Source organism: Balaenoptera musculus, chromosome 15 (genome assembly GCF_009873245.2).
Source record: "Balaenoptera musculus isolate JJ_BM4_2016_0621 chromosome 15, mBalMus1.pri.v3, whole genome shotgun sequence".
In the NCBI taxonomy this organism is placed as follows: Eukaryota; Metazoa; Chordata; class Mammalia; order Artiodactyla; family Balaenopteridae; genus Balaenoptera; species Balaenoptera musculus.
The window spans coordinates 31,369,959-31,392,828 of NC_045799.1; the positions used below are offsets into that span (position 1 = coordinate 31,369,959).

Consider the following 22,870-nt stretch of genomic DNA (forward strand, 5'->3'; position numbering starts at 1 on the left):
CTTCCCACTCACGGAATCCTTCAGGCTTCACTCCATCCCTTGAGGATTGTGTAAAGGAACTCCTAGTCCCATTTTGATGGGTACTGAGAGTCTTCCCCGCTCCCCCAGTCACCTTGACATTTCACAGGGGCCTCCTGCAGTCTAGGGCCCCATTTTTCATATGCACCTCAGGGACAGTCTCTTTAATCAGTTGTATGGGCTGGGCTGGGGTACCTGAGGACCTTCTCCCAGATGTCCCAGAATCACTTGCAAGAGGCTACCTTCTCTAGAAGGGCTGTTGCTATTCCCTCCATTCCTCTTGGCCACTCCAGGACTCTTTGCCATGTCCTGAGAACAAGGTCAACAGCTCAGTGCTTTACTGATGATTAGAACTGCGATGCTGGATGCCTCTGCTGTGGCACAGCCTCTCTGGGGCTCTGTAGCCCCACCCCCCTCTCCTGAAGGCTCCTTCCCTGGTGTGGAGGGCACAGGAGGAGGCAGCTGTGTGCAGAGAGTCCCGTGTGCAGGAGACACGAGCTGAGGCTTAAAGGTCAGATATGTTTTGCTGATTGATCATCAAGCCTGGAGAAGGTACTGGGCAAGCTGCTGACCCCACCTGCCTCTACACCCATTGTTATCCAGGACAGGGAGGCCCCCTAAAATCCTTCTGATGAAGGCTCCCTCCCTACATTTCTCCCTTGTCCTCACTGTTGACCTCCTGTGGGCTCAGCTGCCCTGGCATGTGGGAACCCTCTCAGAGACCCTCCCCTGCTGTTGAACCCCTGCTGGGGAGCCCAGAGTTCAATCCTCTGACACTAGGGTCTGCCTCCTTGCTGACCTTTGCTTTGACGGATGGCCCCCACCTCTGTGAGAAGACTGTGGGGGCTGTGCCCAGTGTCCCCAGCTTTAGGGCAGCCAGTGTGCTGCAAGATGAAGCCCTCTTTGGGGTGTGCAACATGCTCCCAGTACCTGCTTTTAACTGCCCCTCCTGTTCCTTGTGGGGGTTACCAGGCCTGAAAGTCCAGTACCTGCTGTAGACCCACAGTGTGAAATTTCTGCTCCCGAGCCCAGATATTGGCTGTCTTTTTACCTTGTAATATTGGGATGAGGGGTCTGAAATTGTGGTGATCTTTTAAACAGACTACCTCCCTACTACAGGATGGAAGCTTTTGGCTCAAAATACTGGCTCATGTTGACCCCAGCAGTTGGTTCTTCCAGTTTCAGAACACCTCCACTCCAGACAGCCCAGGGTATTATCTAACCAGCTCTCCTTCCAAGGGTCCATTGGGCTACAGTCATCATTCCCATGCTGGTTGGATGTATGTGGTTGATATTATCTAGCTGAAGACTGAACTACCTGTAGTCTCTTGGGGACATGACAAGTGTTCGACATTTTACTCAAAGCTAATAAGCATGGTTCCTAGGTAGGTGTTCTCTCACCATGTATACCTGTCTACTTGGGCTTGTACATTTTTTCATGTAAAGTAATGTTTCACCCATTTAACTGATGGCCACCTTCCAGACTGAGGCCCTCAGAGCATCACAGATATATCTGGTGAGACTGAAAAAGCGAAACTTTGTGCTTATAATTACTGTTTGTTCCCAAGACCAATCATGTGAGTTTTAAAAGCCAACAAAATGCCCGAATCTTTTGGTTATGCTGAAAGTCCCAAAGGACAGCAGCCATCAGTTAAAGAGACAGGTTGAAACTAGAAAGGTGAACACAGACCCAATTTATCCTCTTGTGGGCCTTTAGTACTTGAAGGATTTTAGAAAAACAAAAAGTAGTTCTTTATGGGTTGTAAGCTGAAGATGAACAGTTTGCACAGTTTGGACAAAATAGAAGTACTCTGACCAATAAATATGTCTAAAAATGACAAAGTTCTCCCCATTTGATGGTTCCAGAGCCCAGCAAGAAGTGATGGGCACAGGCACAAGGAGCTATATACAGTGTAAACAGTAAGGCCCTTGGGGAGACAAAGTGAGGGGCAGGGCGGAGCCTCAGTAGGGCAAAGTGGGCCCACAGGTTAATACAACAGGCTTGTAGGACAGTCATCCAATCTGCCACCAAAGCTTGTGGGTGGCAATGGCAGGCCACTGGATTCCTTCAGTCTACAGTAAGGATAACTTGTGTCCATTGAGAAGCTTTGGCCCCACTGACTTTTTCCGGAGGGGAGGCATTGGGGGCAGCCAGGCAGGGCCTCTGTGCCCTTTCCTCCCCAAGAGGAGGGACAGGGCTGCCTGGCCATACTTGGGGCCATCTACCCAGGGTTCAAGTCATGGATGGGGCAGTGTTTCTCAAACAGGGATTGGAAGCAAATGGCCCCAAGGAGCCCTCAGCCTCTCCCTTGAAAGGAGGAGCTGGGGGCATCTGTGTCCAGGAGGGGGAGCCCATAACTTTCCACCCTTCAAGGGCTTCACCCACACCTCAGTTCTTCAAGGATTCTGGAGAGCAGTCTCCCTGATCAGTTTCTGGGTCCTTGATTCTCACCAGCCTCTTGAACAAAGCCAGCCTCCATCTCCACACCCTTCTCCCATCCCCAGCACACTCCTCGGCCTAACTCAGGGGTCCTTAAATATCAGTCTCCCGGAGATGGCTAGAGTTTGCCAGTTCGTAGGCCTGGCAGGTGGTGCCCTCAGCTGCATCACTGGGGACGCCTAAGGACACAGCTTCCACCTCCAAGTGCAGGGCGCACGCAGCCTCTCTGGCGTGCTTCTTTTGCGACAGGCTGCAGACCTTGGCATGCAGCTGGGTGGTGGGTCTCTGGAACGGCACGAGAAGCCTCCACTTGCGAAAGGCGCAGGGCGGCTTTCGACGGCCGACGACTGGAGCCTGCGCCTTGGGTGTGCCTGGGGAACCAGGGGCTGAGGGCGCGGTGAGGGCCAGCAGGGCCCCGGAGGGTGCGGCGCCTGGGCCAGGAGCGTAGTCAGGGCGCGGGCCGCCATTCGAGGCTTGCCAGTGGTGACCGTAGATGCTCCAGAGGGGGCGGTGGTGCTGGCGACTACGATGGCATTGGCAGCGCAGGAGGCGGAGGAAGGCCCGCTTGAACTCCCGGCTGGAGCAAGGGTAGATGAGCGGGTTCACGCAACTGTTGAAGTAGCCCAGCCAGAAGATAACCTTGAAGACGCCCTCTGAGGGCTTCAGCTGTGGGAAAAGGGAGCCTGTGGGAAGCAGAGACCCAGGCTGGTTAGATGCTCAGGGAGAGGGAGTCCCAGGCAGCGCCTGGTGCAAAGGGGCCACCCTCTCCGCACTACTCCCCCTCCCCCCACCCCTTTCAGGGGCCCTGGCCATTCATCAACCAGTGGCTCTCAAGATATCTCTCCTCAATGAGTCCCTGATATAATTTGAGGGTGTCCATGAACTTGAATGAGGAAAAATAGTCATCTTCAGTTTTACTCACGTTTACCTGAAATTGAGCATTTCCAGCGAGTGTAAGCAACAAACCTGAGTAGAATTAGACAAAACGATATGAAATCACTGTTTTGTAGCTCAAAACTGGTGCAATATTGGCAGTTTACCCCCTAATATTAGCAGTTGCTACAGATATTTTGGAATATTGTCTACACTCCTCACTATTTGGAAGTGTCAGTCACTAGATCACACCACTAGATCTTGTTATTTAAAGCCTTCACATGGAAACACATTGGAGACTAAATCACAGATTTCAGTTAAATGAAGTCGATTTCATCTGCAATCCTTTGTATTTTATTTTTTGCATTTGAAAGAGTAACTCTGAGAAAGGCTCCATACACTTTGCCAGATGGCCAAGTAATCCCTAGTATAAAAAGGGTAAGAACTCCTGAATTAAATGTTGACCAAGGCTTGCCCTGAGCCAGGCACTGTGCTGGGCTCTCATCAAACACCTGAGGCCCTGCTCTCCCGGTAGCAATGTGGATCACATATCATGGGAATGCAGGTGGGATGATGGTGGTGCTCAGTATATTGGGGTGGGGGGCTTCCAGGGTCTCAGGATGGACAGGAGCCAGGCAGGATGAGGAAGGGCAGAGGGTATCAGGAGTGGAAGGGACAGGTGGGCAAGAGGATAACAAGTTTGGGGCATGGGAATGTCCTGTAGGATATGCTCAGAAAACTTCATTTGAGACAAATGGTGAAGGGCCTTAAATGCTGGGAAGTTTGGCTTTTATTTTGTGGGTAGTTAGGAGCCATGGATATTTTTGAGCAGGCAAGAGATAGTACCTAGAATTAAGCCTCAATAAACACAATGCCCATGAGCTGTCGGAATGCAGGATAGTGGGGCTGTCCCAGTGGAAGTGGGAAGTGGTCAGGAAGGCTTCTGGGATGGCTTTGAAAGGGAGCAGAGTGCCAGGCAGGAGGAGGTGGGGGCACTGGGGTCTGAGCTGTGCCAGGAAGACCCTCCTCCCTGCATACCTTTCCCCTGTCTTCCCCACCATAGACCTCAAGGAGTCATGTCTCCAAAGGCACCTAACAAAATGCAAAGACATCATCCAGGAAGCAGAGGCCACTTTGTCACCCTCACTATCCTCAACATCAGCAGGGGTTGGGGGTAGGCGGCAGGAGCGTCCCATGCCAGGCAAAAGCTTCAGGTGTCTGCCAGGCTGAGCAGACAAGGGGTAGTGGTCCTTGACAAATCATGGGACCTGCTTTCTTTTCTCCTTGCCCTCAAAGAAATAAGAGCAGTGCCCCCTACTGAGGGAGCAGAGGCACCATGCCCCCCTCTTTGACCTGGGGACCCTTGCATATCACCCGCCTCCCACCCAGTGGGATCCCTGATGCTAAGAGACACTGTGGAGGAAGAGGAGTGTCAGGCAGTATTGTGCGGCACAGCATTTTCAAACCCTGGTCACGCAGCCTTGAGCAAGTTATTTGGCCATCTAAGTCTCACTCTTCTTTTCTGTGAGATATACACAACAATTTCTCTGGAAGGGATTTTGTGACGCTTCATAAATTTCAGGGCACAAGACTTCGCAGGTTTGTAGTAAATACTGGAGTCTGTTCACTCCCCCTTTCCCTACTTCTGTGGCTTTTGAGAGAGGAGACCTCAGCCCTGGGAAGGGACCCCCTTCCCAGCTCTGGAGAGTGGCCAGAAACAGTAGCCGAGACCTGGTGGGTTTGGGGGAGGCTGGGGCATAAATCAGAATGTGTTAAGGAGATAATTTCCCTTGGGAGAAGAATTGGGCAGTTGTCCCTGGAATGTGGGGGCCACCAGCATTGACCTTAGCCTCCAGAAAGACAGCCTCTGAACAGCATCCCTCAATGGCTGCAAAATAAGACAGAGTGCTGAAAATAACTTTCTGACTCAGGCTAGAATTCTTTTATATTTAGCCCAGGATGACAAATCAGGGGACTATGCTTTAAGCAGTAAGCCAAAAGCCAGCCAAAGGGCTTTGTTATTGGTGTGGTTTTGATTCGGATTGGTGGGCAACATGGCATATAGTAGTGTGGCCTGGGCCTTGTTTTAAGCATTAAAATTCTAATTCATGCTCAACCAACCTATGCAGAAGCCTGCTGCCAGCTGGGAATTCCTTACACACAAAGGAGCTGGGATACAAACTCAGCCTTTCAGCCCCAAGTTTTTCCTACTGTGTCCTGCTGAGGGTTCTGTCTTTGGGCTCTCCCAGAAGCAGACCTGAGACAAGGATTCAAATGCAAGTTGTTAATTTGGAAGGTAAATGAAACACCAGTAGTGAAGTGTGATAAAAAGAGGGAAGAGAAGGAAGCCAATGAAAGGAGAGTTAACAAGTTAGTCACTGCTGTGGGCAACTGAGGTGCAATCTCACTGGGAGCTCTGGGGGACTGGAGAACAGGACCAGTAAGGTGAGGGAGGTGGGGTATCTATACTCCCATTACCATAAGCCAGTGTTTGGGTTGCTCCCTCAGGGTGTTAATTTTCCATACTTCCTGCTTGCTGTGTGGGTGGACAGTGACGATTTTGTTGTTCAGAGAAAGCTGCAGGCGAAGATATGGAGGCAGCTACTGGGGCGGAAAGTGACCCATGTTCAGGGGGGATGGGTGGGGCACTGACAGCAGCCACCACAATTTTGTTTCATTGCTGTCTGCCCTCTGTGCACAGACATCTTGCCTGGAAAATACAGACGTCTGTGCCTTGGGCTCCAGCTTTCACAGACAGGAGCTCCTAAGAGACTTTTACTCTGTTCCTTTCACATATGGCAGTCCTGAGCCTCACACCTACTTCTGCCCAGAGTGCTGCAGTCTACCCCCTACGCCTCCTTGCACCCTGCCTCACTCTTTGCTGCCTGCCTGCCCCAACATTCTCTCTTCTGCCCACAGCCTCTTTCAAGGATCTCTGGGTTGGGGGAGGGGGGCTTGTGGGCACTTCCCTCCCCTTTGCCATGGATGAGGTGGGTAACTGTCCTGAGACTCCCGAGGGTGCTCACTGGCATTATCCCTGCAGCACTGCCCTGCTGTCAGGGCATCAGTGGACAAGCCCCTTCTCAGCCACTCCCAACTTTCTCCTCCTCCAGCCACTCTGAGTTATGGCCTCTTAGGTCGACCACTTGGTTTCACCTCTCTTGCCTTCTCAGTCCTCTCCAGCTGCCCAGCACAAGCCTCTGCCAGCCCCGGAAGCCCAGCTACAGGAAAGCCTCAATGGGTACATGGGGGCTCGGAGGCAAGGCCTCTGTCTCTCAGTACCTGGCACTCCCCTTCTCTGTCCTGAGCTGGCTCCCTCTCCTACTCCCCACATTGTCCACAGCCGTTCTTGAAGGCATAAAGCACAGCTGTGCTAACTCATCTTGGCAGTTGTCACTGGAAACAGGTGCTCATGGGACCCTCCTCTCTCTGCCTCCCGCCATCCAGGCGCCCAGCACCACCCCCTTGTTCTCCTTTCTCTTGCAATTCCCGCTTCTCTTCCGTCTTCATGTGCATCAGCTAAGTTGCCACACTGACTGCTCACTGCCCTCTGGCCACAGCGGGCTCCCCGTCTTGTCTCTGTGCTTTTGCACAGGATCATCCTGGACTGCCCTTCCTCCTTCCTCCACCTGGTAGTGCTGGCTCCAGTGGCATCTCCTCCTGGGAGCCTTCGTCACACCACCCCCTCCCGACCCAGCAGAGTTAGTTGTATTCCCCCCTCCTCTAGCACATCTATTCACTTCTCAATGCCAGGAACACTGTGGGTAACTACCGGTTTCCCATCTATCTGATCCTTAAATGGAGAGCTCCCCACACCATCCTTGGCACATCGTAGGTGCTCCACACATTCTGACCCCCCTCTTTCTGTCACACTCTGCATCCCATCCATTACCAGCTCCTGTTGGTCCTGAATCCCCCACTTTGCTCCATCCCCTGTTACCACCCTGGTCCCAGCTACTATCATCATCTACCTACAGTGCCCTTCCAAGTGGGCTCTCTGTTCCTGCCCCTGTGCCCCCCATAGTACCCTGTTCTCCACATAGTAGCTGGGGGGGGGTGTCCTTTTAAAACATAAGGCTGAGCAGTTCATTTCTTCACTTAAACCTATATTCCACTGCTGACTGCAGCTTTCTGTCCTCTCTCTCTTTCTCATCTGAACTTTGACCTGCCAGCCCCTTGGATTTCTCCTATCATCTCTGCTTAGCTGAGACTTCTCCTCATTTGCACCCCAGCCATTCTTTCCTCAGTCCTTCCATGCCCATGTCCTTCTGGATTTGGGTTGTATTTATCCAGCCAGATCCTAACTCTGGAGAGATTCACCCACACTCTGAACACGCTTAGGGTCTCCAACCTCAGCTCTGTGTCCTGGCTTCAAGCAATCTTGCCACCCATCCTCAGCCCACTCCCCCCGCCACCGATTCCTGCACCAGCTCCTTTGAGCCTTTACTCCTCTCCACAGGCCCTGCAGTCTGCCCCTTCGCCTTCTCCAAAGCAGTTGATCTCACTTCCTGTTTCACAGAGTAAACAAGACAAAGAAGTTGGGCACTCACTCAAACCTTCTTCACCTGTCTTCCTCCTTGGTAAGAAAGGAGTCTCTCCTCCCACCCAAGGTTCATGTCCCTACTTGTGTTGTAGAGCTCTCGACCCATCAGTCACTTGTGAGCTTGCCTCTGTCACAGCCGCACCCTCTTTGCTGGTTCTCTGGCTATGACTTCATTCTCTCCACCCTTTCTATCCACACGTGCCGCCTCCTCTTCCCCACCTGCTTTTCACTCCACTGCTTTGCCCCACTGCCCCACTCCACCCCAGCCCTCCCACATGCAGATACAGCTCTTATCCATCCTGGACACTTCTCATCTCAACCGGGGCTTCTGGGGCACCATTCTCTTGGATTTTCTACTCCTTGTCAATTGCCTTTGCTCCTTCTTCCTCATGTCCCCACTGCTACGTGTAGGAGTGCCCTTATAAGAAGAGTCTTGTAATCTCTTCTCTTTGCATTCTCCTGGCAATTTCAGCCAGGCTCACTGACTTTTGGCTGGTAATGCCCACAGTTCTATCTCCAGCTCAGTTTGCTCTCCCAAATTCTAGACTCATAGATCCCAGACTCAATTCTTCCCAGACATTTCCACTTGGATGTCTACTGGCATCTCACACTTATCCTGCCCTCATAAAGCTTACATGTCATAGGGCAAGACCAGAAATACATATGATAAACAAGGAAAATGCAAACGTATCAGATAATAAAACATGCTAATAAAAAACAAAGTAGGGAAGGAAGATACCTAGTGTGTATTTATGTATGTGTGTGTGTGTGGCTGGGGGTGGTGGTATAAATTGTGGGTAAAGTGGCCAGAGAAGGCCTGCTGAGAATGTGACGTTTGAGTAAAGAGCGGAATGAGGCATGTGGACATTTTGGGGAAAAGCATTCCAGGTAGAGGAAACAGTGCATAGGGCCTGAGGGGGCCCTGGTATGTTTGCAGAACAATGACAAGGCTAATGTGGATAGAATGGAGTGATTGAGTGCACAGCAGAAGGGGATAAGGTTGAAACTCAACCACTACCCTCCTCCCTGCACCCTCCTACCCTGTCTGAGACACAATCACCTCTCCCCTTGAGTAATTCAGCAGCCTCCCGACTGTCTCTTGCATGTACCCTTGCAGCCTGAAATCTACCCTCAACCTGGCAGCTAGAACGATCCTTTAAAAATATTGGGTTGGGGGCTTCCCTGGTGGCGCAGTGGTTGAGAGTCTGCCTGCCAGTGCAGGGGACACGGGTTTGGGCCCTGGTCTGGGAGGATCCCACGTGCCGCGGAGCGGCTGAGCCCGTGAGCCACAACTGCTGAGCCTGCGCGTCTGGAGCCTGTGCTCCGCAGCAGGAGAGGCCGCGACGGTGAGAGGCCTGCGCACCGCGATGAAGAGTGGCCCCCACTTGCCGCAACTGGAGAAAGCCCTCGCACAGAAACGAAGACCCAACACAGCCAAAAATAAAAATAAATAAATAAATAAAATTTAAAAAAAAAAAAAATTGGGTTGGCCAAAAGTTTAGTTCAGTGTTTTCCGTAAGATGGCTCGAGTAGCGCTTAGTTGTCTTTAACTTCATTCACAACAATTTTGTTAGATTGTATTGTGACAGCTGTCATATCAGCATGCATTTAAAAAAAACTTATCAAAATTGGTGAATTTTTGTGTAGCTATTTTAATATTGAAGATGGAAGAAAAAAAGCATCATTTACAGCGTATTATGCTTTATTATTTCAAGAAAGGTAAAAATGCAACTGAAATGCAAAAAAAGATTTGTGCAGTGTATGGAAAAGGTACTGTGACTGATCGAACGTGTCAAAAGTGGTTTGTGAAGTTTCATGCTGGAGATTTCTTGCTGGACGATGCTCCATGGTCAGGTAGACCAGTTGAAGCTGACAGGGATCAAATTGAGACATTAACTGAGAACAATCAACATTATACCACGTGGGAGATAGCTGACATACTCAAAATATCCAAATCAAGTGTTGAAAATCATTTGCACAAGCTTGGTTATATGAATCACTTTGATGTTTGGGTTCCACAGAAATTAAGCGAAAAAACCTTCTTGACTGTATTTCCACATGCGATTCTCTACTTAAACATAACGAAAAGTTTCCGTTTTTAAAACAAATTGTGACGGGCGATGAAAAGTGGATACTGTACGATAATGTGGAAAGGATGAGATGGTGGGGCAAGCGAAATGAACCACCACCAACCACACCAAAGGCCGGTCTTCATCCAAAGAAGATGATGTTGTGTATATGGTGGAATTGGAAGAGAGTCCTCTGTTATGAGCTCCTTCTGGAAAACCAAGCGATTAATTCCAACAAGTACTGCTCCCAATTAGACCAACTGAAAGCAGCACTCAACAAAAACCGTCTGGAATTAGTCAACAGAAAATGCATAATCTTCCATCAGGATAACACAAGACCACACGTTTCTTTGATGACCAGGCAAAAACTGTTACAGCTTGGGTGGGAAGTTCTGATCCATCGACCATATTCACCAGACATTGCACCTTTGGATTTCCATTTTTTTCAGTCTTTACAAAATTCTCTTAATGGAAAAAATTTCAGTTCCCTGGAAGACTGTAAAGGAACAGTTCTTTGCTCAAAAAGCTAAAAAGTTTTGGGAAGATGGAATTATGAAGTTGTCTGAAAAATTTCAGAAGGTAGTGGAACAAAACAGTGAATATGTTGTTCAATAAAGTCTTTGCTCAAAAAGCTAAAAAGTTTTGGGAAGATGGAATTATGAAGTTGTCTGAAAAATTTCAGAAGGTAGTGGAACAAAACAGTGAATATGTTGTTCAATAAAGTTCTGGGTGAAAATAAAGAATGTGTCTTTTATTTGTACTTTAAAACCGAAGGAACTTTTTGGCCAACCCAATAGAACTAGATCATGTCACTCCTCAAGCTCAAAACCCTCTAAGGGCTGCCATTCCCCCTCACAGCTTGACATGTGGTCCCCTGACCCCCTGACATCCTCTCCTACTCCCCCCCACTCTGTTCCAGCCACACTACCCTCCTTTTGCTTCTTGGACATGCCAGACACACTCCCACCTTGGGCCTTTGCATTTGCTTTTCCCCAGAATCTTCTTCCTCCAGAAATCCACATGGCTCCCTGACCTCCCATCTAAAATTGCAGTGTGCCTGGAAACAACCCAAGGGCCCACCAACAGATGACTGGTTTAAGACGATGTGGTATATATAAACAATGGAATATTACTCAGCCATAAAAAGAATGAAATATTGCCACTTGCAGCAACATGGATGGACCTAGAGATTGTCATACTAAGTGAAGTAAGTCAGAGAAAGACAAATATTATATGATATGACTTACATGTGGAATCTAAAAAATAATACAAATGAATCTATATACAAAACAGAAACAGACTCACAGACATAGAAAACAAACTTATAGTTACCAAAGGGGAGAGGGAGGGAGGGAGGGACAAATTAGGAGTGTGAGATTAACAGACACAAACTACTATACATAAAATAGATAAGCAACAATAATTTACTGTATAGCACATGGGACTGTATTCAGTATCTCATAATAATCTATAAAGGAAAATAATCTAAAAAAAAAACTGAATCACTTTGCTGTACAACTGAAAACAACACGATATTATAAATCAACTACAATAAAAAAAATTGCAGTGTCCCCCACCCCATACTCCCTATCTCCCTCAACTGGCTCTATCTGTGGCCCTTATCACCTTCTCTTGTACTATTTGAGTTATTCTTCATTTTGTCTATCACCTTTCTCCCTGCAGTAGGAGTCCATGGGGCAGGAATAGTGTCTGTTTTGCTTGGTGCTGCACTCCCATTGCCCAGAAGACCTCATGAACACATTGAACATAGTAGGGGCTCAACACTTGCTGAGTTTGCTGAATGAGTCCCTCTTTTCTACCCTATATGTCACCATGTCTGGTACATTTAATTTTCTCTCTAGTGGGGTCCCTCCCTTCACCTCATTCCTGAAGCCTTTGCTGACTCTGGCATCTCATTTTGTTTACATGGCTGTGACAGCCCCCAGTGGTCCCTTGTCTCCTCTACTCTGCACACAGCTGCTGGAGACTTATTGTAAAAAAAAATGGTTTCTCTCCTTTCCCCTCTGAAAACCGTTGGTGGCTTCTAATGGCTCTGAGGAATAAACCCAAATTTTCTTGTGTTGCATTCAAGTCTTTTCAGAATCCTAAGCTGTCTTCAGCTTACCTCCCTCCCAAATTGGCCACACGAAGCAACAAGCATGTCTTCCCACAGAGGCTGGGCTCCTTCTGCCTTCCTGCGTGGCTCTAACTGCTCCCACGGTGCTTTCTGCTTCCTCCCACCCATCCCTCCAGCCCAGGTCAGGTGTCCTCCCCCACCAAGCCTGGGTTAGGTGCCCTTTTATGCACGCCTGCATCTTAACAAATAAAATTTATTACTGCTCTATCTACTCTCCTAGACTCTAGGTTTCTTGAGGGCAGGGATGGGATTAATTATTCTTTTCATCCCAGCCTCTAACACACGTGCCTGATCCAGAGCAGGGGTCATAAAGTATCTGTTGAGTGAGTGGATAAATGCTGTTTGGGTAGATGTAGGTAGCCTCTAAAGTGATGAGGAAGGAAATGGGAGCTCACGCTTGCTTTCTGAGTGTTCAGTACCTACCAGGCTCCATGCTGGGCCCTGTATGTAGCACTTCTCATTTAATTCTCATGGCATTAGCATCCCACTTTGTAGCGATTCTAGTTATCTCCGGAGGGCAAGTGGCAGCATCAGGATTTGAACCTGCATCAGTCTAGCCCTAAAGTGCTTGTTCTTTCCATGACATCATGCAAAGATAGAAAAAAAACTTCCCCTGGTCTTCCAGGGGTCCTGGGGTCAGGATCCACAAAGACTCACTTAATACCTTCCAGCAGCTGCTCCACAAGCAGCATGCCCATCCCTACCTCTGGACTTTCGTACATTTGGCCTGGTCTGGAGGATGGCCCTCTTCCTTTCTTCATAGCAGGTCTCTCCAGTTCTTCAGACTTGGGCATAGAACCACCTCTCCAGGAGCAGTTCTGTGATTAATTCCACTCCTGGGGTCTGCGGAGGTGAGAGTGGTTTCTGGAGTGTGTGTGCCTTGAGCACTTCTGATTCTGCCTCCACCAAGTGGCATTAATTGGCCTTCTCTATGGCCTTTAGGGTGGCCTGTGGGGGCTGCCATATTGAATTCGGCTCCTGTGCACGCATGCCCGTCCAGAACACTCAGAAAGGCTGGGCTGTTGCCTGCTCGCTGCATCTCAGGAAACAGACCCCAGCCTCCTGGGAGGAGCCCCAGAAAGCCACTTGGCCATCTCCTTCCCCTTCTTCAGATCTTTGCTCAAAAGTCACCTTTAAGTTTTGAAGTTGATGCTATTAGTGCCCCACCCAGGTGCCCCTGGTCCCCAGCTGCTGTGAGTGTTGGCTGCTAATGGCTTATAGCTGGCTGCTAATGGAGAATTGCCCTTGACCAATGGGAGCTGCTTCAACTGGGAGATGACACCTTCCCACCAAGGTGGCAGCCCACAGCCAGTGATAGACTGAGCGGGGATGGAAAAGGCCAGACTCCTTATCTCGAGGTGGCACCATTCTCTGCTGTCGTTCTTGTTCCAGGGATCAGGCTGAGGCCAGACTTTGAGACCACATCCTGGGTTTAGCTCTTTTCTGACTTATCCTGCTTCCCTCCCTCCCAGGTACCTCCTGAGAGCTTCCCTCAGTCCATCACTTGCATAAGAACTCCTGTCTCAGGCTCTATGTACAGGGATGTGACCCAGGACACTCTTTGCATGGATGTATCTTCAAGCTCTCTTGATTGGTCCTAAACCTATAATCCAGGGATTAGCTCTTGGTCACTGTTTCAACTCTTCCACCCACTGCTGAGAAAGGCAGGGCATGAATTTACATGTTCATGTCCATTCCTCTCCACTCAACAGGCAGGCTGGAGAATGGGAGTGAACACATTGACCTACCTATGAGGAGAGGTGGTCAGGATGTAGGTAGGAGATGACTGCAAACACAACTCTTGCCTGCTTCTCTCTGCTCCTCGGCCTTTTCTTGCATGTATCCATCAAGCTTGCTCCCACCTGCCTTCCCCTATTCCCTGTTTTGGGGTGCCTCTGTCAGGAGTCTAACCTAATGTCCAGGGATGCTGAACATCCACTAGTCAGAAGAGGCAGGGCCTCTCCTGTGTCAGCAGGTTACCCCACTCTTTGGCATGTTGGCTGGGCTAGCCTGGCCTGCACACTGTTGGGGAAACTAAGGCAGGCTGAGATTGGTGGCGGAGGTCTGCAGCCTTATCACAGGCCAGTCCCCTCTCCTAAGTAAGAGCAATGTCCAGGCCCAGGAGATGCTGCTGAGATGCTGGTTAAGGCTGGAACTGGCCAATCTGGCCAAGCCTCGCTGAGGAGTGACAGTGCTGAAGCCAAGGGGGGACTGTGTGATTAACAGCATTCTTTTGGCATCACCAGAAGGGAACTTGTTCTTGGTAGAATGTCAGAATTCACAGCCAGTCTTGTTCATAGCTTGCAGCCAACCATGGACTATTAGGCTTCACTCCAGCCTTTCCCCTTTCCCACCTCCTCCCTCATCAGTGACTTTTCTATCCACAAGCAGCCATTTTCTCTAGCCAGAAAGAAATAGAGGGATTAAAAATACCATGTACCATATTCAGGTCTTTCCCTGCCAACAGGGCTAGCAGAGATGGAATTCCCAGTCCTAGACTCCCTTTCTCTCTCCTAGTTCTTTCAGCTGCTCACTCAGTGCTTCTGACTCTAGAACTCAATTGCGCCTTCCCCAAGAAAGGCTGGGAAGCAGCGGACCTCTTTGCAATATTTTAAAGGGTCGGCCTCCCTCATAAGGCACACTTGAGCTGAGACCTGAAGACCCTCTGAGGGAGTGAGTCATGCATCTACCTGAAGAAAGAGAATTCCAGACAGAGGAGAGGGCATGTGCAAAGGCCCTGAGGCAGCAGGGTACCGCACAAGTTCAAGGACAACCAAGTTAGGACTGCTGGAACAGAGAAGGGGAGGAAGAGATGGTAAGAGATAAGGCCATTTTGAAGCAGAGACAATCATGGAAGGCTGTCAGGAAGAGGTGACCTGAATAGGGTCCAGGTCTCAGATGGATTATAAAGACATGGAGTTGAGGCTATTGTGGGGTAGCTGTGCCAAGCCAAATCTCTTGAATTCCTTGCATTGCCAATCTTCCATGGTGAGAGGTAACTGGTGGGTCCTCTGGCTTGAGATAGACAAGGAATAGATCAGAAGTCCCTCTGTGCCCCGTGTTTGCCTCAGGATCCTTGAGCTCTGTGGGGCTGGCCTAGAACTACTGGTCTGGCCCTGGACATCCTTCTGCAGCTGTGCGGATTGGCAGGGAGGGGCAGTTCCTAGAGCCACAGAGGCTGCCTGGTGGGGCCCAAGGCAGGGAGATGAGTCACAGACCTGTTCAGTGTCCTACACTGGACCCCACCCATTCCCCTTCAGCTCTTCTCCCTCCCCTTCTCCCCTCTCTCTCTCTCCACCTTCCCTCTCTCCCTCTCTTTTCCACTCTTGTTGTCACTTCTTAACTCATTCCCTGATCTGTGGCCTTGGAGTGGTCACACCCCAAGCTCTGCGTGCCCAAGGCTGAAGTCCCTGCCAAATGGCCCTTGTGCTCGACTGAACGTGACCCTGATCTGAGCATGAACCTTTCAGTTCTCAGACCACACTGACAAATGGCTCATGAGTTGGAGCAGATCAGTGCTTTTGCCAGAGGAGAGAAGTTCCCAGACAGTGGTCACTCTGTCCAGGAGTCCCAGCACTGAGTTGCTGGGACATTGACCACTAGGTCCCAATGCTGGCTCTCAGGGGCCCAGGCCAATGTTCTGCTGGGTCACCATCTGCAAAGGAGGGCAGGCAAATCCTCTAGCATTCAAGGAGAACTTTTTGGTGGGCATATAGCTCATGAAGCAGGATGGGGCAGGGTTCAGGTGGGGTCAGAGGTGGGCTCAGGAACTCAGAGACTTTCCCATGAGGAGTAGGCTCAAGGGCTCTGGCGGTCTGGGAGGACCAAGCCACGCAGGAAGTGGTCATGTCCTATGGCAATGCTCAGGGCCCTCATGGCCAGGATCTGGGGCAGAAGTGAGCCTGGAACTGAGCCTGGGGGGAGGTAAGCAGGTGCTGAGGCATTTGGTGAGATTTAAAGCTTAAAGCATGGCTGCCAACTGACCCTTAACCCTGGCTTCAGTTTGACCTCTGATCTCTGACCCAGGCAGGAAGTAACAGGACTCTAGGGCCAAGGGCACCCATTGGCCAACCCCAAAACAGTGATGTCTATAATGTGTGACAGATTTAAAAATCACTTTTAACATGGTACTAAAAAACCTATTGGTCCCCTTTGGAAAGATTGCTAGGAAATTGACTCTTCTTTTGATAAAGGAGAGAGCATCGAGCAGCTCTCCTGATTTTCCTGTATGGACTCTATTTCAAGTGACCAAATAGCTAGTGGTGAATTCTTTTTAGAATTTTAGTCTACAAATGCAGAAGGAATGATAGAATTTGGATATCACCACTTTCAGTCCCAGTGATATAATGGGTCCAGGCCATGGTCAATGGCTGCTAAAACTAGCAGGTGAAAGGCTGATGGAACATTTTATAATGAATGAATCAGGCTGACTGCATCTGAACCCCTGATCAATCTTAACATCACAAAAGAAAAGAAATCTTGTCCCAAACACTGAACTTGAATCTGATCAAGCCAGTTTACAGGAAGTACAGGGAACAGGGGACACATTAAATGGCACTAATAGGGACGCAAACTCCAAAATGTGGGCAACTCCTTGGGGACAAACAATCTGGTTTCTTCACCAAATAAGCTGAAAGGGAAAAGGTGGGGGTAGGGGAATCTTATTAATCAAAGAAACTGAGGAGACAAATCAAGTGCATGCAATGTATGTACTTTCTTTTGGACCCTGATTCAAACAAATAAACGAAAATTTTGTGAGGAAATCAGCAACATTTGAACACTAAGATATTTGGTACTATTAAACAACTATTTTTATGTGTTATCATGGATTTTGGTTATTTTTTAAAAGTTCTTCTAGAAATATACATTGAAGAATTTACAGATGAACTGATATGGTGTCTGGGATTTTCTTCAAAATAATAAGCAGTGGTGGAAAGTGGGCGGGCGGTTGAAATGAATGAAGATCAGCCTTGGGTTGATACTTGTTGAAGCTGGGGCCATCATACTGTTCTGTCTACTTATGTGTTTGAAACTATCCATGATTTTTAAAAACGGAAAATAAAACCCCTAGCTCATAGCTTGTTCATAATAATCACTCAATAAATGTTAGCTGTTATGTTTAAAAACTTTTTAAGGTCATATAAAAGGGGGGTCACCCCCAATGCATTGCGAGTAAAGGGGGGTCTCTGCTTACACAGAGGCTGTTATACTAAGTGAAATAAGCCAGTCACAGAAGGACTGCATGACTCCACTTCCATGAGGTATCTAAAATAGTCAAATTCAAAGAAAGAGTGGAATGGTGGGTGCCAGGGGCTGAGGGGAGGGGGAAATGGGGAGTTGCTAATCAATAGGCATAAAGTTTTAGTTAAGCAAGATGAATAAATTCTACAGATCTGCTGTACAGCCTTGTGCCTAGAGTTAACAATACTGCATGCTTAAAAATTTGTTAAAAGGGTAGATCTCTTGTTGTGTTCTTACCACAGGAATAATAATAATAATAAAGATAGAGGGCTGTGCTTTGTCAACCAGATCCTCAGCACGGAAGGATGTGAAAAGGTTCTGCCACTTCTTCCTTCTATACACACACTGACCAAGCATCTACTATGTGCCAGGTGCCACGAAGGCACAGATAGGAGATGTAATGCCAGCCTCTTCTTCAGGCTTTTGGGCCAGGGAACAGTAATGCCATTCCTGAGAACTTGCTGCAGTGCACCCCCTGCCTCTCTCCCTGAGTCTGTGGACCCTGCACCACCTCAGGGAGCCTGTGGAGATGGGTCCTTCGGCACTTGGCCAGCACTCTGAGACGCAAATGCTGAATCTACCCTCCACACCTGGCTGCCAAAGTGTGCTTTCCAGCCTGGACACCAATTCCTCAGATGGCAGCCTCCTCCTGCCTCCTCCCTCCTTCTCTCCCGCTCTCTCTCTCATTAAGGCATAAGATACTGACAGTCAAGTTTATAAAGTGTGTACATTTTAAGAGTACAGACTGATGACTTTACATATATATTCACCAATGTAGTCACTGCCTAGATCGAGTCACAGACAGGGAAATGGAGGTGTGGGGGATGACCCCTAGTCCCTCTCTGAGCCCCTCAGGATTTTAGGTGCCCTGTGCTTGTGTCCCATTCTTTCCTGCCCAGCAACTTGGGCCCCAATGGCCCCACAGGTGAGCATACCTTGTCTGTATCTCTCTCTGCTGCAGCTCTGGCTTGACTAAAACATTTCAGGTGATAGATGGCTGTTCACGGTCCCCTGTGCCAGTGTACCCCTGGGACCCTGGGCCCACTTCCTAAAGCTTTCGGTATCCTCTGGGCTATTGGGGCTGCTCACTGGCCATGTCACTGCTGTGGCTGAGGCTCCTGCTTCCACTTGGCTTTGTGTGTGGAGATGTGGGTGAAGGGCACCCTGGGTCTGCTCAACAACCCCAGGTTGTGGCCCTACTTGGCACCTTCATTTCCATGGCCTGTGGCCCTTGCTGGCACACAGTGCTTTTTCTCAATCCTCCCACGTTTGCTGCTCCTCACACCTGGTGTGGGAACCAGGGCCTGCAAGGAGGGAGGTACCACCTTCTCCTGTCTGCCCCCTTCTCTGCCTCCTTCTGGGTTCTTTCAAAGTGGGTACTCCCCAGGGCTCCTTCCCCAGCCCATCCCTTCTCTTTGTCCATCCATCCTCTTTCTGGGAGACTGTTCCCCACACTCCTGCTTCTGCAACCATATCCATCCTTGGTCCCCTTATCTAAGTTCCCAACATCCTCTTCCCCCAAGCACATACTGGCACCTCCTACCAAAATATGCCAGCCCCTTGGATTCCACATTCACCCCCAAAAGTTGCTGCTCAGAATGTTCCCTGTTCCTCCAAAGATGCCTCCCTCCTCCCAGGCCTGGCTCCAGAGCTCCTGGGGGGGGGTTGCTCCTGGCCCCCCTTCTTCCTGCACAACTCTCAGGCCACTCCTGCTTGTACCACAGGCTCTGTCCTCCTGTTCTCTCTGCTGTCCTGCCCTCCAAGCCACATCATGGCAGATCAGAATATTCTGTTTCCCTGCTTGGCCTCTGTCCTGCTTGCTCATTATTGCCAGATTCCACTAAATTCAGCTCCATTGTGGCCCTGGGCTTTGTTCTAGAACTTGGTGAGGTGCCATGGGAAGCTGGGCACAGTGCAGACCGGCAGGAAGGGAGAGGCAAGGATAGCCCCAGGGTTCCCATACGAGGTGTGAGGAGCAGCAGAGATGAGGGGTTGAGGAAGAGCAGTGTCTGCCAGCAAGGGCAGAGGCCATGGAGATTTAGGGATGACTTTTTGGAAGAGGGAGACGTGATCTGGACCTCAAAAAACAGTAGCCTTTTGCAGTGTTGATTGTAACAGTGAAAAATTAGAAAAACTGAACACAGCAGGAGACTGCGTCAACACACCATGGCATACTCTCAAACAGAATACTATACTGTTGCTAAAATAACCAGAACGGATAAATCTCAACGACAAAACATTGGGTGAAAAGGGCAAACTGAAGATGTATGTGCACAGCTGGTGCAATTTATATAAGTCCAAAGGACACACAAAACAATACTATTTATTATTATGGATTCAGGTGTTTGTAGTAAGAGTATAAACATGTGTGTGGGAGTGATAAACACCAGATTTACCTCTGTGGAGAGAGGGAGAAAATGAGGAAGGGACAGGAGGAGGGAACTTAGTTGTTCTGTTTATCTGAAAAGAGAGAGAGGAAGTGATCTGAGGCAAATATGGCGAAATGTTATCATCTGTTCAATGCGGGTGATTACAGGTACATGGGAGGTCCTGGCTTGGGCTGGCTGGTTGCACCTGTGGGTGAAGTGACTCAGGGCAAATGCAACCCCATAGATGCTGTTCCCTTTCTTCTCCCTGTGCTGACTGAGCCCCAAGGCTTCCAGGAGGGGCCTCAAGGCGTGGGAGGAAGGTCCTGAGAACAGCTGCCCACCTCCCAGGACTAGAGGAAAGCCTGTGAAAGAAATAGCAAAGTTCTCCAGAAGTGCTAGGACTCTGTAATTTAAGAAACTGCAATGAACAATATTAACTTTCCATTTGATAAGATGCCCTTTTCCTTTCTTTCTCACCCCCACACAGACCCCCCCCACCCCAAGAGGAGATTTCAGAAATGAGAGCCCATGGCATTCACAGATACCAGCTGGGGAGGGCCTCCCAGGGGGGCCCAGCTTCCAAACTGAGAGAAAGCAGGTGGCTTCTGGTGTCTGCTGATGTTCACGTAGACTGGCCAGGGATTGCTGCCCATGAATGAATGTAGGCCCTGGTGGTGGAGGGAGGGAGATATGTAGACAAGCACATACACTGCTTGCCACATACTAAGGGAGCAGATGCCCACACAGATTTCCACTGACCTTTTATATTTAGTGGAGTTGGGAGTGTAAAACAAGCCCAGGGCTTGTAATGGCAGTGAAGAAGGGGGAAGGCCAGAAAAGTTAGAAGCTCATAAAACAAATCCTGCAAGCATGAAGAGCCTATTTGTCTCCCACAAAGCAGCACGCGCACGTGTCAAAGAGACCAGGCAGGTTACTAAGTAAACCTTCCATGCTCAGGTGGACAGTCACCCTCCATTGGGAAGGGCCATCCAAGTCTGGGTGCCAGGAAGGGATGGTCACAGGCTCAGGGAGGAAGAGAAGGGGCTGGTGGGAGAGGGGTCACTCACCCAGTGGCAGGACGAAGAAAAAGGGGAACCAGCAGAGCACGAAGACACCCACGACGATGGCCAGCGTCTTGGCTGCCTTCTTCTCACGGGAGAACTTGAGCAGACGCACCGACAGTGAGCTGCGGAAGGTGTGGCCCTTGGCGCTGCGCATCCCACCGTGGGCTCCGTCTGAGCCAGTGCTTGCGCCGCGACAGTGGATGCGCAGCACCACCTCTGAGGCCTTGCCCCGCTCGCGCTTGACTCCCGCCTCCAGGCTGCGCGTGGTGCTTCGCGCTACCACATACACGCGGCAGTACATGACCACAATGATGGCCATAGGCAGGTAGAAAGAGCACAGGGAGGAGAAAACAGCGTATCCCGCCTCCTCCGTGATGCCACAGAAGCGCTCGTCAGGGGGCACCGGCTCCTTCCATCCCAGCAGCGGCCCCACAGACACCACGAGGGCTACAGCCCAGAGCAGCGCCAGGATGGCGGCCGCCTTGCGCTCGGTCATGATGGCTGGGTACTTGAGCGAGTGGCGCACGCCCACATACCGGTCCACCGAGATTGTGCAGAGGCTGAGGATGGAGGCCGTGCAGCACAGCACATCCACGGCGGCCCACACGTCGCAGAAGGCCCGGCCGAAGGCCCAGAAGCCCAGAACCTCCATGGTGGCCGAGAAGGGGAGCACCGTGGTGCTCAGCAGCAGGTCGGCCACGGCCAGGTTCACAATGAAATAGTTTGTGACCGTCTGCAGGTGGCGGTTGCAGGCCACGGAGAGGATGACCATCAGGTTGCCCGCCACGGCCATGAGGATGAAGGCGGCCAGGAAGACGCCCACGCCCACGCCCTGCGCACTCACCACCAGCCCCCCGACGGCCGCCGTGCCGTTCACCTCGCCGCCGGCGCCGGTGCCCCCGGGCTCCCCAGTGGAGCTCCGGTTGTCCTCGCTGCTGCCCGCGCCCACCACGCCGCTGCCGCTGCCACCGCCTGCGGTTACCCGCACGCCGTCCACCGCCCGGCCCTCCGAGGCAGCCGCGCCGCCCGCGCCACCCCCGCCACCGCCCGCGCTGGAGCTCCCGGCGCTGCTGTCGGAGCAGGGTCCCTCGAAACTGACGTTCAGGAGATAGCGGAAAGCCATCTCAACGCGCGGCCGTCGGGGGCCGGGCCTGGGCGCAGGACGAGCGACTGGTAGGGCTGGGGGCTCCGGCACCAGCCCCGCGCGCTGGTCCTGTCGGGCTCCTGCCTCAGTTCCTGTGACGTGGAGCACTGCTGCCCGCGAGCGGAGCGGGCGGCCGCGGAGTGGGACCGAAGAGCCGGGGCTGGCGACGCGCGCCGCTCTCGCAGCGTGCCCAGGCGAGCGGGCAAATCGGCGGCTCAGGGCCGGGTGGTGCGGGCGGCGACCACTGGGGCGCTAGCTACTGGGCGCGGGGCCGGGACGGAGGAAGGGCAGCGCCGGGGATGAGGAGGGGGCGCCGGCACCGAGGGACCCGGCGCCACACTTGCCGGAAGAAGGGGATCTGCGCTCTCGGCGAGCTGGCGTTCCGGGGTCCCAAGGGGCGGTGGCGCTGGCTCGCGCTCCGACCCCGTGAAAGCCACCCCCGCCGCGCCGCGGGTGCTCACGCCCGCCCTCTCCCCTCGCGGTCCGCTCCCTTCCACCTCCCGCGCCCCTCCCCGGCCTCCTCCCTCTTACCACTCAGCTAAGTCTCCCTCCCGCCCTTTCCCCAGCGTCTCGGTCACTGCTGGTGCCCTTGGGCGCGCCGAGTGTAGAAGGTGCGATTCCCGGGTCCCCGGACTCCCAGCTCCCGCCGCCAGAGAGCAGCAAGCTCCTGGGATCTGCAGCCTGCTGACTGGACCGCGCCATGCCGCGGCGGGTCTCCTCCAGGGAGAGCCCGGATGGATCTGCTGCACCTCCTTCCTTCTCTCAGGGGACTGGACAAAGGAGGGTCTCAAACACCTCTGTCCAGTGCCGTGGTGTGGAGAGCTCCAGAGGGTGTCGGAAGCTTTGCGGGCCTGTGATGGGCGAAGGAACAAGAGACTACTTACATGGTTACAGCCTTCAGACCCTGCCCAGGACACATCGGTCTGCATACACCAACTTCTGCACTGTTACTTTACTCCATATCGGATGTCG

The 22,870-nt window shown here is 51.1% G+C and overlaps 1 protein-coding gene across 1 annotated transcript; it reads right to left on the reverse strand.

The window, feature by feature from the left end:
- Positions 1–1,600: 1,600 nt before the first annotated feature.
- On the reverse strand, positions 1,601–22,830 carry ADRA1D (adrenoceptor alpha 1D). Its single transcript, XM_036827441.1, has 2 exons — positions 20,758–22,830; positions 1,601–3,141 (listed from the first exon to the last, which is right to left on the reverse strand). The coding sequence occupies exons 1-2, from the start codon at positions 21,875–21,877 to the stop codon at positions 2,552–2,554; spliced, it is 1,710 nt and encodes a 569-aa protein (XP_036683336.1). The 5' UTR covers positions 21,878–22,830; the 3' UTR covers positions 1,601–2,551.
- Between the last annotated feature and the right edge of the window lie 40 nt (positions 22,831–22,870).